The 15,956-nt window shown below is 41.9% G+C and overlaps 1 protein-coding gene across 3 annotated transcripts in view; it reads left to right on the plus strand.

Moving 5' to 3' along the window:
- The window catches only part of WWOX (WW domain containing oxidoreductase), a 605,441-nt gene that overhangs the window by 245,859 nt on the left and 343,626 nt on the right, over window positions 1–15,956 (plus strand). Inside the window, exon 6 of one of the 3 annotated variants that reach the window (XM_078380483.1) lies at window positions 11,246–15,956. This exon is cut by the window's right edge and continues 12,626 nt beyond it. The exons of the other annotated variants lie outside the window; for them this stretch is intronic. Within the exon in view, the coding sequence (XP_078236609.1) occupies window positions 11,246–11,350 (105 nt within the window). The 3' untranslated portion in view covers window positions 11,351–15,956. The remainder of the gene's footprint in view (window positions 1–11,245) is intronic. 3 annotated transcript variants of the gene reach the window in all.

Raw genomic sequence — 15,956 nt, forward strand, 5'->3', positions numbered from 1 at the left:
TCATGCAAAATAATCTTGGTTAAAATGCATATGATGGTTTACAGAGCTGATCTGAACATGACAACTGAAACACCGAGCATGTCTACACAGTTATAGCAGATTACTTCAATCGTCATGGCTTCATCAGAAACCTAGTATATGTAGTTGGTGAGATACTTATGATTTAAAATTTTCTGTTGTCCTAAGGATAATAACTGGAAACCAGAATCTAAATTGAGCTTCCTGAATTACTTAATTTTGCAGGCAACCCATATTTCCATGTTTTGGATGGACCAGGAAGTAGAAAATTAGACCCCATAAGAGACAGGATGAGATTTGTGAGGTCAAGATTTGAACCTGTGACTAAACCATGTTTTGGTCAATCAATCTAAAATGGTGCCATTGGGTTGAAAACAGTTTCTCATTCATTTGGTCAGGATTCCTTCAAACAACTTTATAAAATAGAACAGCATTGTCTCAATGTTTGCATGTATATTTGGAAAGTTTGTGATGTGACTTATTGCTACCATCATCACTACCAATGCTGGCCCAGGAGACAAGTGACACCATCTCTTATCCACCCCACCCTGACCATGGGCTTGAGACCCCCTCCCATCAAAATGGTGAATATGGTATATCCCAGAAAAGAAATAACAAGGATATGCTTTTTTTAAAAAAATGAAGTGAATTGGGCCAATTGATGCTGTCATTTATTTTTCTAACACTCACAACCCTAGATTTTTGGTGCCCTGGGGTGAAGCCCTATTTATTTCATTCTAATTCCGACCCTGTTTGGGACTGAGTGATCATATTTGCTTGACTAAAGCTTTCTACTTGGTCCATGATATAAGCCATGAGATCTGATCCAGCAACTTCCTAGTTTTGTGAGACACCTTGATATAGGAACCTCTTTGTTATTCATTCAATTAAGGGCCACTTTTTACATGTCTTCCTGCCCTAAGTTCAAGAGACTGCCAAATTTTTTGTGTGCTGCTCCAGGTGGAACTCATGCAAATAATTGGCGAAGCCTTACAGAGTTGCCGCGTGTCCATAAATGTGCCCTGGTGAAGCCAGCTACCCCATTTCCTCAAAAGGTGTATATGTCGAGCACAGCTTGAAAAATCTGTCCGCATGCATGGAATTCTGCAGACTGTACAGTGGATCCTCGACTTACAGACGTCTCAACTTACAGACTTTTCGAGTTACAGACTTCTCTGGCCACAAAATTGGGTTCGACTTGCAGCCTGAGAATCGACCTACAGACCAGGAAAAAAAAACACCAAAATGGAACAAAAATGGAACAAAAACGGCCGGTTACGGGATTAATCAGTTTTCAATGCATTGTAGGTCAATGGAGACTCGACCTACAGACTTTTCGACCTGCAGCCACCATTCCAATACAGATTAATTCTGTAGGTAGAGGGTCCACTGTAGTTCAGAAAGTAACTCTTCCAAACCCTGGTCTCAACTTTTCTCTAGCTTTTTCTTAAAGGATCTGAGAAACAATGGAATCGCTTTCGCCCTTTCATTCTTTTTGGCTGGTTTGTTTTCATCCTCTTTTCTCCACATTCTGCTGTATTTGTTACAGTTAATTGAACTATATATGGTGTTTGGATCCAGGCCCTTCTTTGTGTGACACTGAATATTTCTTTGCTCATTTGAGCTAAACTCTTAAATGAACTGCCTGTCATTTCTGGCCCTTTGAATGCAGTTCATTGTCTGACCCACGAAGGGGAGCTGCAGATTACTATGGATGGTTCTTTGCTTTCAGAAACCAAAAGTGATGAAATGAGGAGGTTTTTTTTTCCTTTTCTTTCAGACCTTGCAATTCCTTCACTGATATTTTTCAGGGTTTTCGTCTTCATCCACTGGAATGGTGAACATTAGTACTTTTAACTGAGGCTTGGTTGTTGTGATACACTATCAATATCTCTGCGTTATGATATTCATGCCTCTGGTACCGGATAATCTGGTACAGAAGTCAATGAACTTAATGCAGTATTGGTAATCCAAGGGTGTTTGAGTTAAATGCTTTTGACATGCAGAATCAAAAGTCAAGGGCAAAGCAGACTTTAAATATTCTTTCTGCAGAGCCCGGGGTAGCTGTAATTGAATCCTCGAGTGAAACATATTATCCAAAGTAAAGCTGGCTAGCATCTCAACTTCAAGTACGGGAGTGTTAGTGTATCTTTTTTCATATGGATGTTCTTTTGACATTGTTGGACATCAAAACTCCCAGATAATTGATAGTGCAAATGCAGGCATTGTGACGTATTTATACAAAATAAGATAAGCTCTCCCAAACCTTGCAACTTCCACTCTTGTGGAAAGAAAGTTGCAGTGGTATGTTGGGGAGGGGGAGAGTTAGTTTGCAATTTGTTAGTGCTTCTGTAATTGATGGGGTTTGTGTTTTTAGTTCCACAGTGATCATTTTAAACCTTTGCTTCAAGTTTGTTTGGAAGCTGCTGTCACCATTGAAAGTTTTAGAAAAGTTGCACTGGTTTAAAAAACAAAGAAACACAACACCAGATGCAATAAGCAAGATAGAAGCTTACAACATAGGATTGCCTTTACCAGCAGTCTTTTATAATTTTGCCCCTATGTAATATTACTCAATTCTTTGCTTTCCAGTAAAGCCATTTCTACTGTAAATGCTAACTGGCTTAAATCATAAGAAGTGGTTTTTAAGGGTGTATACATTCTTTAGCTATATATACATGGGCATGAATGAATATGAAGTCAACATGAAAAAGAGTCAGTGTTTGTAGACCCAAATTATAAGCAGACATGATGATTATTTGAACAGAATTATTGTTATCCATTGGAGCAGAAGCAATCAGGGACTGAATGGGGAATTATGAAGTAAAATGCAAGGACAGACTTAAGGTGAACACCTTGGCATCTATCCAGTATAGTGAAGATTTAAAACATCCAGTGTGTGGTGGGAAGCATTTACAAAACCTGTATTTATGATTCTTTGATTTAAGAAAAAAGGGAGGAACATAGGAATGTAAAAAGAAAATTGGCTGTGTGTGTGTGTGTGTGTGTGTGTGTGTGTGTGTGTGTGTGTGTGTGTGTGTGTGTGTGTGTGTGTGTGTGTGTGTGTGTGTGTGTGTGTGTGTGTGTGTGTGTGTGTGTGTGTGTGTACACACACACACCTATGAGGTTTGTCCCTCATGGCTTCATGTGCTTGGAATTCTGTACTGTGCTTCCCAGGTTGACTGTAATCCTTTCCCAGCTGCATCATCCATTGTGACATGATTAATGCAATTTTGACTAGTTTCAGCAGGTTTTTTCCCCTCCTATATATCTTGGGGTGGTGGTGGTTCCTGACCATGACATTAATAGAAACTGATTTAGGATTCAACTTGGTATTTGCTTGCTTTTACATGATATGTAACCGCCCTACAGAATTCATTACCATTAGATTTCTCAATGAGTTCTGACTTTAAAAGAATAGACAACGTCTTGGTGGACGACTCCGTCAATAGCCAGTTCCTGTAGTTGTTACATCACTTGAAGTAAGTTACATGAAGATGGGGGATGACCGTGGGAATAAGCTGTGGGAAAGACAACACTGGATCCTTTCACCTTATGATCTGACTCATCAAGATCTTTCTGATGTATTATGGTTGTCCCTTCCAAAATTTAGGCCTGTCATCTCTGTGACATGGATGCTGTTAAAAAAAACATATTCATGCAATAAGGCGGCCCCCATCATATCTGTGCACAATTTTGCAAACAATTAGTCTTGCAAAGCCTCATCGAACAGAAAATATCTTTTTTTACAGGGGAGGGGGAAAATAACAGTAGCTTCTCATTTCCATGCACATGAAATATAAGCAAGGAATTGCATTCCTTATATATGTTCCTTCCCGATATCAAGGTGGTCTTTCTTCTCTGTGCTTCTTCTTTCTTTCTTCTGCCATCCCTCTACTTGTTCTCTCGGTGCGACATGTCCCCAGCACATTCCCCCCCCCTTTTGGATGGCAGTCCCTAGTTATCGGTAAAGAATGAACCCAATTTGAAGAAACCCTTGTCCAGCAGGCCGAGGCAAAGAGGACATCACAAAAGCAGCAAAACCAGGGAGCTGGACAGGGGACAGATTGTATTTGTCCTAAGTGTGGAAGGGATGGTCACTCTCGAACTGGCCTTCTCAGCCACACTAGACGCTGTTCCAAGTCCTCCATACAAAGCACGACACCATAGTCTTTCGAGACTGAAGGATGCCTAATAATAAGGGTTAGTCATGTTAGTCTGTTGAATAACAATTGATACTAGAAACAGTAATGTAGCACCCCTAAAATGAAGTACTTTTTAATTTTATTTTACACAAGGTTTCCTGAGTCTAAGCACATTTCTTCAGGTGAATGCAGTTGTGCTACATATTGCTGTTTCTGCTCTAAATCATTCCGACCACTGTCTATATCATTTCCAGTTTGGTAAGCACTCCCAGATCTGAGAGGCGGTGTTGCAGTAGAGTTGCACTACCGCAGGCAGCCAGATTGTTCAAGAGTTTTGGTCCTAAATAACATTTGCCCATGCAACTGCCCAGCACGCACAGGTAGCCAGCTAGCACTGAATACAAGGAATAGCTGCATAACTTAACGGGTGCAATGACAAAGCAGATAACAATTTGCTGGATGAGTATGGGACCTCTGCATTATGTGGATTGAAAACTGAGGGAAATAATGAGTTATGCTTTGAACTTTTTGCTTTATCACCTCCAAGCATAGGTAAATCAAATGCAGAGAAGATTGCTCCGTGAATCAAGTGAAGGCAAAGTTGTGTGTGTATATGTGTACACACTTTATACATTTTATATATATAATGTCCATACACTGAACTTATGTTGTTGTTTTTTTGGTCATCATGGCAGACTCAGAGTTGTATACCTCATTATTTATCAGTCACAGCCGTGTTTTCAATATATTTATTTATTTGCTGGGGCTTTTTTAAAAAGACCTTTGGTATAACACACTGTTTTTGATGCAGACTCTGTGTGCTGCAGAAGTTCCTCCGTATTTTTATCTGGAACATATTATACACCAGCCAACACCACAGAGTGGTTAAAGAAAATCCAAATAGTCTAATACTAAACCAATAGCAGACTAAAACTGTTGGGAGTCTAAATTACAAGTCTTCACCTGGTACATAAAAGATCCAGACATTTTGGTGAGCGCAAAACAGCTTACTTGGGAACTGATAAAAGCAATCAAGTCTGAGCAAGGCTTTGCCCTCTGTGCTGGCTACCTGACACTGTCCAGACCCAATTCCAAGTGCTGGTTTTAACCTTTAAAGCCGTAAATAGTTGTGGACCATTTCCAAATCAGCATCTCCTCTCAAGGCTATTTATCCAAACCTTTTGGCTGTCATCTGAGACCCTCCTCAAGGTGTTGCTACCAGATGGAGCAAGGATAGATGGGTTACGAAGAAGAGGACCTTTTCAGTAGCGGCCCCTCATTAGTGGAATTACCTCCCAGAAAGAGTCACCTACCACCTTTGTGATGGACTCTGCAGCGCTAGGTTAAAACATTTTTTCAAAAGTTTTCCAGGTATTTTCAGAAATAATTTAGTCCTTTTAGACTTTTGCAGCCCAGTATTGGTGTGCATCTTTGGCCCTTGGTGTTGATTTAATGTTGCAGTTTTTAACCATGAGACATTTTGCTTCTGCCCTGTGTCTCTGCTCCGTTTATAATCTCTCTAAAGAACTTTGGTTGTTGGGTGGTCTAAAACGAAAGTCATCTGTTTCAGTTCAAGATGGCAGAAACTCTTGGATCTCACTCATTGATCTCAAAAACAGGCTGACTGATATGATAACACACATTTCCATGATGTAAGGGAAATTCACTCATGGCCAGCCTTAGGATCAAAGCATGCAGTGTGTAATAGGCCAATGCAGTCAATGGTTGCTCCTTTTCACTTCCTCATAGATAAGGGTGGGTAGGTTTATTCTTAACCCTTTCCACCCCATCTGTAGTTCCAGTACAGATACTGTCAAGTAGAAATTCCAGTTACAACTAAGAGGCTTGCGGTAGTGGGGAGATCCCATGTTTAATCTACATCTCATAGCTGTGGAGTCGCTGCAGGCGTCAATGAAAGAATTACTATTCTCATTGCTCTCACTGTGTGCCATGCCTTGGTGAAAATTACCCATACACACAGGGTTGTATTCCTATTGCTTAGCATAGCAAGACACAACTAGAGTAGGCGCATTGAAGCAGTGGGGATTTGACGAATCATCTCATTCATAAGTTTCATTGACTCAATAGGACTACTCTAGTTGCAACTTAGTATGCTAAGGATCCCAGTCATTGCAAATTGAACAAGGATACATATACACTGGCATAATTTCTGAAAAATTCCATTAAGCTTCATATATAGTGATGTTGTGAGTTGTTTTAATTGTTACCTATACTTGTATCCTCCAAGTGATGTACAGTATGTTTATCCTAACCGCAGCACTCTGAGGTTGATCAGGCTGAGAGAGATTGACTCACCCATAACTCTCTTAAAAGAGACAATTGTTCAGAGTCCAGCCTCCTGTGTAGAGGCATGAAGATTGATTGGCTGATTGATTAACAACAAAAAGTGGGGAAAGAACAATGTTGTGCTGTATAGGTATCCTCACAATCACATTGTAGCCGAGCAGCATTCATTCAGGTAGTTAGCATGGAGGGACTGCCAGACAGGGCCCTGGTGTAGATGAGATAGGCAGGATGTGAACAGGCAAAGTAGAAGATAGGGTTGGTCATGAGAGGAACCAATTAGGGCTGAACAGGGGTTGAGTTGACTAATCAATCAGGACAAATCTCTGAATTTCCCCAGGCTGGGGAAAAAAAGATATTACGTGGATGCTAGAGGTGCTTTCAGAAGTGAAAATAAATCGCTTTTGCGATCGCAAAATCCGCATCACTATGCGGATTCGTCGTTAAACGGGGCGCTCACTATGCGGGGCACCACTGTATTAAACCAGAAGAGGCTAGGCTAAACCTATGGGTAACAAAAACAACACACCTTGCTGCATGGATGAATTCTGAAGAGTGTCTTCCACCACGATAAGATTCTGGCTGGACCATCTGGAAGTCACTTAATAGACTTCGAAGTGAAGTAGGAAGATCGAAGAACAATCAGGTAAAACGGGGCTACTTGGATACAGGACAAATTTCCTGTAGCTGTGGAGAAATTCAATCCATGCAACACTTATGTGCATGCAGTGTATGCCCTACTACATATACGAGAGAAGATCTAGCAAATGGCCGAGATAATACTATTAAGGTAGCCTGCTTCTGGTCAAAAATAGTCTAATTATTTTAACATTTTAATTGGTTTTAAATTTTACCACAATTTAAAATTGTGCAGAACTTTGATAGGAAGGGAGGGAGGGTGGGTATGTGAAGTCTGAACTACGTAGGAACTGATACACTGAATTCTTGGACTTATTGTGTACATATAGCATCTTTGGACAGAGAAAGCAGAACACTTTGTCCTGAACAAATGATTTGAAAACTGATTGTTTGATAGAGTACGATATACCTACTAATCAAGCAAACCAACTTCTGTGTATATAAACCTATTGGTTTTGTCCCACCCTCTATGACACTTCCATAGTAGCATCTGTAAGCACTTAACACTCCTCTCTGTCCTTGTAACAGCCAGTAATAGTTTTTTTTTAAGAAAATGACACCTATGGCAGGATTAGTTCAAATCAGAGAAAGGCAACACTGCTGAAAAGTGGGGGGAATGTTCCAACTGCTATTGATTCCCTTGGTTTGTGAGCATGTAGGTACACTGCCATGGCATGCACTTAATTGTGATTTTATTGACTATCATTTCTGCCTTGTTTAAAGTGCCTGAGGCTGTCGCTCACCATGACTGATGGCTGTTGTTCCCTCACCTGTTTCAGATAAGCTGGAAAAAGACTCATATCTGAAGCTGTAGAGAGCCAACGTGTTTCATGATAAGCCATTTCTGCTTATCAAGTGGCTTATTGCTGAAGCCACTAATTACGCAGCAGCCCAACCCCAACTAAAAGCATAGTTTCCCTGTTTTGATTTAAACTTCTTTTGCTTCTTTTGCCAGCTGCAGAAAGAGGCTAAGGTTGAGAGGTAACAACAAGCCATGGTTTAAACAGAGTTGCCTAGAACAACTAGAGTAGGCCTTTTGAAATCAATAGGTCTTGTGTTGTTGTCTGACAAATCCTATTCATTTTGATTTATCTGCTCTAGTTGTGATTGAAATTGGATTTGGCTCAGTGGGTCCATGTTGGTGGCTGGTGAGCCAACCATGGCTTGTGAACAGAGATGGGTTCACCCCTCACAAGAACCTTGGTTGGCTCATGTTAAAGACACAATGCTCATTTCATATCCCTGTTTCTTGAGGGCTATAATATCACAATCACAGACCATTCACTCAGTGGATCGGATGTCTGTTCTCATTACTGCAAACACCATTTCAGCAGAGTAAAAGTTTCTCATCTTTTACTGATACTTGCCACTACACAATAACCAAGCATAGCAGAGTGATGTTTTATCTAGGTTGCGGGATTTTCTGAAATGCAAAACACATAACAAATGTGCAGGCATTTCTTACTGTACAGTCATCGTCATAATCGGCATCACTACACCAGTGTTTGAGTGTTCCAAGTCCTTCACCGAATCCTTTCTGCCACCCTTAATGAAGCCGGCAAGTTGCATCAGCAATATTAGATCCATCCTGCATATGTCAGGGATAGGAGTTTCCATTTCCTATGGCACATCCTCTTTATTCCCTACAGGAGAGCCACCGGATGCCGGGAAGATTATTTACAAACCAACAAATACGGAATGGGGGGAGCAGGGGGAAGTATGCAAGAAAGAGCTGGGAACATAAGCAGCTAATGTGGAAATTCCCACAAGAGTAGAAGTGTGTGGGGGGGGAACTAAAGGTATTTACATAGAAGAGACAAAGAATGAGTGAAAGGTTCATTGTTAAAAAGAAACAAAGGCGCAGAAGGAGAGGAGGCAGGATCAAATCACTTCTGCCCCAAGTTCTGTCTATTCCCTCTCCTATTACAGAGTACAACACAATGTCACTTGGATTTTTTTTATGACAACGATTGTGTTAGCCTTGTTGAATATTTTTACTGGCCTTTTTTATTGCCACATTTGCTTCAGGTGTCTAATTTTATGTTGTTGCAATGATGTTCCACACTGTGTTCAAATAATCAATACAAGCCCAAGTGCCGTTCCGTGGAGATCACATATATGAGTTTAATAATATACAATATGGGCTTTGATGGATACGCAGTGTGTGTGTGTGTGTGTTTGCCAGGTTATTCTTTCTCCCTCTCTCTCCTTCTCTCTCTCTCTCTCCCCCTCAAAACGGAAATTCTTTGGAGTTGTATTTATTCTTTCCGTCAGCACACTTTATAATATCAAAGCTTTTCCAGAGGAGTGTAGGACTACTGAGTTATGTTTGGGTCATGTTTTGCTGTGTGCCCTTTAATACTGTAGCTTTAGAAATGCAATTTTCAGCCTCCACTTATTAGAATATGATAAAGTATGCCTGTTCTATGTCCAGCTCCACTAATCTCCAGACTACACTTCATGAATTAGGCATGAAGATTTTAGTCAATGTGCTTTCAAAGACCAATGTTTAGGGAATCATGGATTTTCTACAAGCTGAGGGAGAAATCTATAATAGGAGGAACTGATTTTCAAACATCATATTCGCTGGAAAAAAAGGGCCACTTTCTGGCTTAGAAATGGAACACATTTGCTTATTAGAATACTGAAGAGCTGGCTGCAAACAGACTGTTCCTTTTTACACACACACACACACACACACACACACACACACACACACACACACAAAATCTTTCGCATTTAAATGATTCTGGGGAACTGCTCCATAATCTGGAATTTGGGGGAAATTTGTGCCTGTTTAGCCCTGTTACTTCTGTTTTGTGCTATTAATGACCAATCCTGCTGATTAAGACATACACTCCCAATGTCATTTTCAGGGAAAGGAAGGAAGGAAGGAAGGAAGGAAGGAAGGAAGGAAGGAAGGAAGGAAGGAAGGAAGGAAGGAAGGAAGGAAGGAAGGAAGGAAGGAAGGAAGGAAGGAAGGAAGGAAGGAAGGAAGGAAGGAAGGAAGGAAGGAAGGAAGGAAGGAAGGAAGGAAGGAAGGAAGGAAGGAAGGAAGGAAGGAAGGAAGGAAGGAAGGAAGGAAGGAAGGAAGGAAGGAAGGAAGGAAGGAAGGAAGGAAGGAAGGAAGGAAGGAAGGAAGGAAGGAAGGAAGGAAGGAAGGAAGGAAGGAAGGAAGGAAGGAAGGAAGGAAGGAAGGAAGGAAGGAAGGAAGGAAGGAAGGAAGGAAGGAAGGAAGGAAGGAAGGAAGGAAGGAAGGAAGGAAGGAAGGAAGGAGGGAGGGAGGGAGGGAGGGAGGGAGGGAGGGAGGGAGGGAGGGAGGGAGGGAGGGAGGGAGGGAGGGAGGGAGGGAGGGAGGGAAGGAAGGAAGGAAGGAAGGAAGGAAGGAAGGAAGGAAGGAAGGAAGGAAGGAAGGAAGGAAGGAAGGAAGGAAGGAAGAACTTGCATAACAATTCATTTTATGTAAGAAATATGGAATGCTCCTGGATTACAGCCAAACATTTTGGCTAGAACAGTATTGAAGAACATAGAGGGTTTTCCGTATGATCAAGGATTGAAAAGATTGGCAATACAAGTGGGGTCTCTACTTAAGAACTTAATCCATATTGGAAGATGGTTCTCAAGTTGAAAAGTTCTTATGTTGAATCTGCATTTCCCATAGGAATGCATTGAAAACCATTTAATCTGTATCTGCTCTTTTCCGTCCATAGAAACTACAGTGGAACCTCTACTTAAGAACTTAATCCATTTTGGAATGGTGTTCTTAAGTTGAAACGTTCTTAAGTTGAAGCAAAATTTCCCATAGGAATGGACTGAAAACCAATTAATCCGTTCTGGCTGTTTGTTTGTTTTTAATGTAGAGGTGCGTTCATACATTGAAGCATTAGTTCCCATAGGAACTAATGCAAAGCTGGTTAATACGTACTCTACCACTAGGGGGAGAATTTTTTTTTTTAACCTAAGATGACCTAAGGTTAAAAAAAGAGCAGGAAAGGTTTTTTTTCCCTGTTCTTATCTTGGATTTCTGTTCTCAAGTAGAAGCAAAATTTAGCAAATGGAGCTGTTCTTAAGTTGGATTGTTCTTAAGTAGGGACATTCTTAAGTAGAGACCCCACTGTAGTAAGGACGTATCGGTGCAGCACAAAGCCAAGGTAATCCGGACTGTTTTATTTCTGACTGCTATGTATGAATGGGAAAGGTGGGCAGTGGAAAAAAAGCTGACATGGCAGAAATTATTAATTTAAAATGTGGTGTGTGAAGGCAACTGTATGGATATCGTGGACTACCAGAGAAACAGATAAGTGGGTGAAAAATCAAGTCAAGGCTGAACTTTCTCCATAAGCCAAAATGCTATCCTACTTTGGGCACAAGGGGAAGATTTGGAGGCAGTGACAGATTTTACTTTCTTGGGCTCTATGATCACTGCAGATGGAGACAGCAGCCCCGAAATTAAAAGATGCCTGCTTCTTGGGAGGAAAGCAATGACAAACCTTGACAGCATCTTAAAAAGCAGAGACATCACCTTGCCGACAAAAGTCCGAATAGTCAAAGCTATGGTTTTTCCTGTAGTGTTGTATGGAAGTGAGAGCTGGACCATAAAGAAAGCTGACCGCCGAAGAATTGATGCCTTTGAATTGTGGTGCTGGAGGAGACTCTTGAGAGTTCCCTGGACTGCAAAGAGAACAAACCTATCAATTCTAAAGGAAATCAACCCTGAGTGCTCACTGGAAGGACAGATCCTGAAGCTGAGGCTCCAATACTTTGGCCATCTAGTGAGAAGAGAAGACTCCCTGGAAAAGCCCCTGATGTTGGGAAAGTGTGAAGGAAAGAGAAGAAGGGGATGAAAGAGGACAAGATGCAATGCATATTGTCAACGAAGCGACCAACATGAATTTGACCCAACTCCAGGAGGCCATGGAAGACAGGAGGGCCTGGCGTGCTCTGGTCCATGGGGTCACGAAGAGTCGGACATGACTAAACGACTGAACTACTACTACTTTGGGCACAGGAAGACAAGACTCAAAGGAAGACAACAATGCTCATTGTTTGTGAGCCGCCCAGAGTAGACTGTGTCTAAATGGGCAGCATAGAAGTTCAATAAATAAATAAAATAGGAAGACTGATTATGTGATGGATTCACTCAATAAACGAAGCCATGGCCTTAAAGATTGCAGAAGCTGAGCAGAGCTGTTAATGGGAGGACCGTTTTTAGATCCTTAATTTCCAGGGTTGCCATTAGCATGGAAGTGGCTTGGAAGTGAACGACAAGCAGCGTTGCCACCACAGTAAGATTTGATGCCACAAATACGTTAAGCCAGAGAGCAATGTAAAGGAAGCAAATGCCTCGAACAGGAGCTTGCCTTTGGCTAAGGGGCTGGGTGTGCACGAGGAGGCAGAGAAATCTCTCCATCCTTCCACCCCCTGCCACTGCCCCAGTTTGCCAAAGGAGCGGGGTTGAGCTTCCAGTGTCAGGTTCTTCAAGAGAAGGCGAAATGGGGGCCCTTGAAGCTTCCTGAACCATGTCCGGTCTGAATCTACTGACAGAACTAAGCAAACATGAGGTCATCCTAATTACCGATGGGCAGAGGGACATTTTTTCAACTGCATTCCTTTTCCCCTTTTTTGTAAAAGCAGGATGCTATTGTTGTAGCTCTGAGAGGCCCCAGGGCTGCTCAGAAAACAGGCAAAAAATCAATAGCCCACTTGTTGAGGATAAGTGAATTAGCTTGTGTTGAATGTAACCGAGTACCTGAACACTTCACTGAGCAGCCTTGGTTTTGTGAGAAGAGAGAATTGTAAAGATTGTCTTCCCCTGGCTGGCACTGCGGCCGCTGATCTCGGGTTAATCATGCCAAATAAGGAGGAGATGCCTATTTATCCTGGGTACTAATGTGTAATTTTCTTCTTTTTCTCTGTCTCTGTGTCTGTTTGTGGAATTATCTTTAGTCCTAGCCTTATTATGGAAGTCCTGGTTGGTGCTGGTCGGCTGACAGAGAGAGGGCTGTAATACGGTGTGCTCAGTAATGTACACTGTTCTAGTCCTCTCCAAGCTGCTGTGTTTCTCCTTTATTCTTCTCGCCCTGGAGAGAAAGGTACAGCCAGCATGGATAAACATAATGTCTCCATTGTAAGTACAAGTCCCATCAGCCCTATTGTGGCTGGAGCACAATCCCCACACCCTTCGTGGGTTTAATATAGTGGAGGGTGGGGATGCTCGCTCACATGATTGTACTAAAAAAGGAAGATTTCAGAAATGGTGCAGAATGGAAGACAGCTTGGTCCACATAAATTGCCTTCCAAAATGAGTTCAGTCCAAGTTACACGCACTGTATGGGTGTATGTAGGCACCCTTCAGTTTCAAGAGACTATGGTAACGTGCTCTGAATAGAGGTCTTGGAACAATGTTTAGTGTGGCTGAGAAGGCCAATTTGAGAGTGACAATCTCTTCCACACTGAAGACAAATCCAATCTGTCCCCTGTCCAGCTCCCTGATTTTGCTGCTTTCGGGACTGCCTCTTTGCCTCAGCCTGCTGGGCAAGGGTCTCTTCAAATTGGGAGAGGCCATGATGCATCACCTGCCTCCAGGCTGAACTCTCAGATGTCAGGGTTTTCCATCTGTTGAGGTCTATTCCTAAGGCCTTCAGATCCCGCTTGCAGATATCCTTGTATCACAGCTGTGGTCTCCCTCTAGGGCGATGTCCCTGCATTAATTCTCCATACAGGAGATCTTTTGGAATCAGACCATCAGCCGACCATGAATAGAACTCCAGCCGTAAAGTTAAACATTGAGTGAAACATGCAAAGATGGGTTGATAAATCAAGCATTAAGAATTGGTAATCAGAATACTTTGAGTGTTTCTGATCATAAGCAGAACATTTTTCTGTGCTACAGAATGGCTGCATTCTCCGTCTACAGATCAAATGAGAAGTAAGAAGTATAATTAAAAGTGGAAATCCAGTGTCACCAGATAAAGACAGAGAGACAGTTATTATTAATTTTATTTGTATGATCACCAGATCAGATGTCAGAAAGACAGTATTTTGCATCCCTTGGAATAGCACAGTTCTGCTGGCAAAATCTGAGTCATTTATATCTTAACATTCTCCTGATTTATTTATTTTCCAATTCAAGCTCCTGGTTTTCTTTTCATCCTGCCTGCCAGCTATGCAAAAGTAGCCTCCACTGTCCATTTTCTCATATAAACTCCTCATGCTCCATACCCATCTTTCAGTTGCTATCATGTGGCAGTGAGAGTTCTGAAGCAAAAGACCACTCCACGGTTCCACTGTTGCTGTTGTGTTATCACATCCTCCTCTTGTTGTTCTCCTGGCCCTGTCTGGCCATTTTGGGTGTGAGGTGGATTGGGCTGCAAAAGTGTCTGTTGAGGTTGTTGGTGGTCGGAATTAATGATAGTGGTGCCTCGCATAGTGAGGTTAATCCGTTCCGGATTAAGCTTCACTATAGCGAAACATCGCTGAACGGGACAGGGAAAGCCACGATGTTTAATGCGTTCCAATAGGCTCCTTTACTCACCGTGCAGCGAAGTTTCCTATGGCTGGCAGCCATTTTCGCACCCTTGGTAAGCAAGGGGAGGGCGCGAAAACGCTGCGCGTGGCCATTTTGGGGCTTCCGGTGGCCATTTTGTCCGCCGAACAGCTGATCGTCGGGGCTTCGTTTTGTGAAGATCGGTAAGTGAAACGATGCTTACCGATCTTCGCAAAGCGAGTTTTGCCCTATCTAAAAGTCGTTGAGCAATCGCATTAGCGATCCCAAAAAAGGGATCGCTATGCGATTTCATCATTGTACGGTGCGCTCGTTAAGCGAGGCACCACTGTATAGCTTTTGGCGCGCTCCTCCCCTTTGAACAGCAAACGGCCCCTTGTAGCCCGGTCAGCTGTCAATGAAGTGCTTCCCTTGATCATCTGCAGAGGCTTGTGGAAGGGAAAGTTGTTATTGTGGGTTTTTTTTACATCACTCCTCTCTCCCTTTGTTGGTGCCATTCCGTTCTTTCCCTCCTTGTTGTTATGAAAACAGATTTGAAGTAGGAACTCATTTGGCTTCTAGTTTCAAGTATAATGGGAGTTTTCTTGTCATCACCATTTCCTTCTCCTTGTTTATGTCATTTCAATATTCTTGAAAATCTTAGCTGCCAAAGGATTCAAGGTGAAAAACCTGCTATGGACAGTGTTTAGTTGCTTGCTCTCAGCCTTTCCCTCCTGGATATGAAGCAGAATAAGGCTGTATTCAGCCACCTGGGCTTTTCTAATCCCTTTTCCAGAAATCTGGCTATTAGGAAATTATGTGCTGTAAATTTTGTGACTGAAGGCCCATTTAATATGTTTCTCCTGTGTGGAGCACCACCAATTTTGTGGAACAGTGATAGTGATCAATTGTAGTAGTAACTCATGGCAACATATTTCAAATGCTTGTTTGTGTGAAGGCATGGTGTGATGTTTAATTTTAAAAGCAGGGCTTTTTATGGGAAATATTTAACTTGGTCATCTTCCATGCCGGCTGTGGGTCAGCAAAGAAAAAAAAAAGTTTTTTTGGATAGCTCTTGAACAGGAGAATTTTAAGGGGGAAATGTCTTTTTAAGAGAACATCTGATAATATAATTCCTCCTCTTTTTAATGCTGACACATATGTATTTTGTGCATATATGAGAGACAGTGAATGAGGAGAAGTTCTCTACAAGAATACTATCCACATGAATGTGTCCTTCAGATATACCTGCAAGTATAACAGCATCCATGCATGTACAGATGCACATAGACACAAACTTCATTCAGCTCCCATGAAAAGGGGAGAAAGATCCACTTCACTGAATAAATGCATGTGCAAATTGCACT

Source organism: Pogona vitticeps, chromosome 10 (assembly GCF_051106095.1).
Source record: "Pogona vitticeps strain Pit_001003342236 chromosome 10, PviZW2.1, whole genome shotgun sequence".
Classification (NCBI taxonomy): Eukaryota; Metazoa; Chordata; class Lepidosauria; order Squamata; family Agamidae; genus Pogona; species Pogona vitticeps.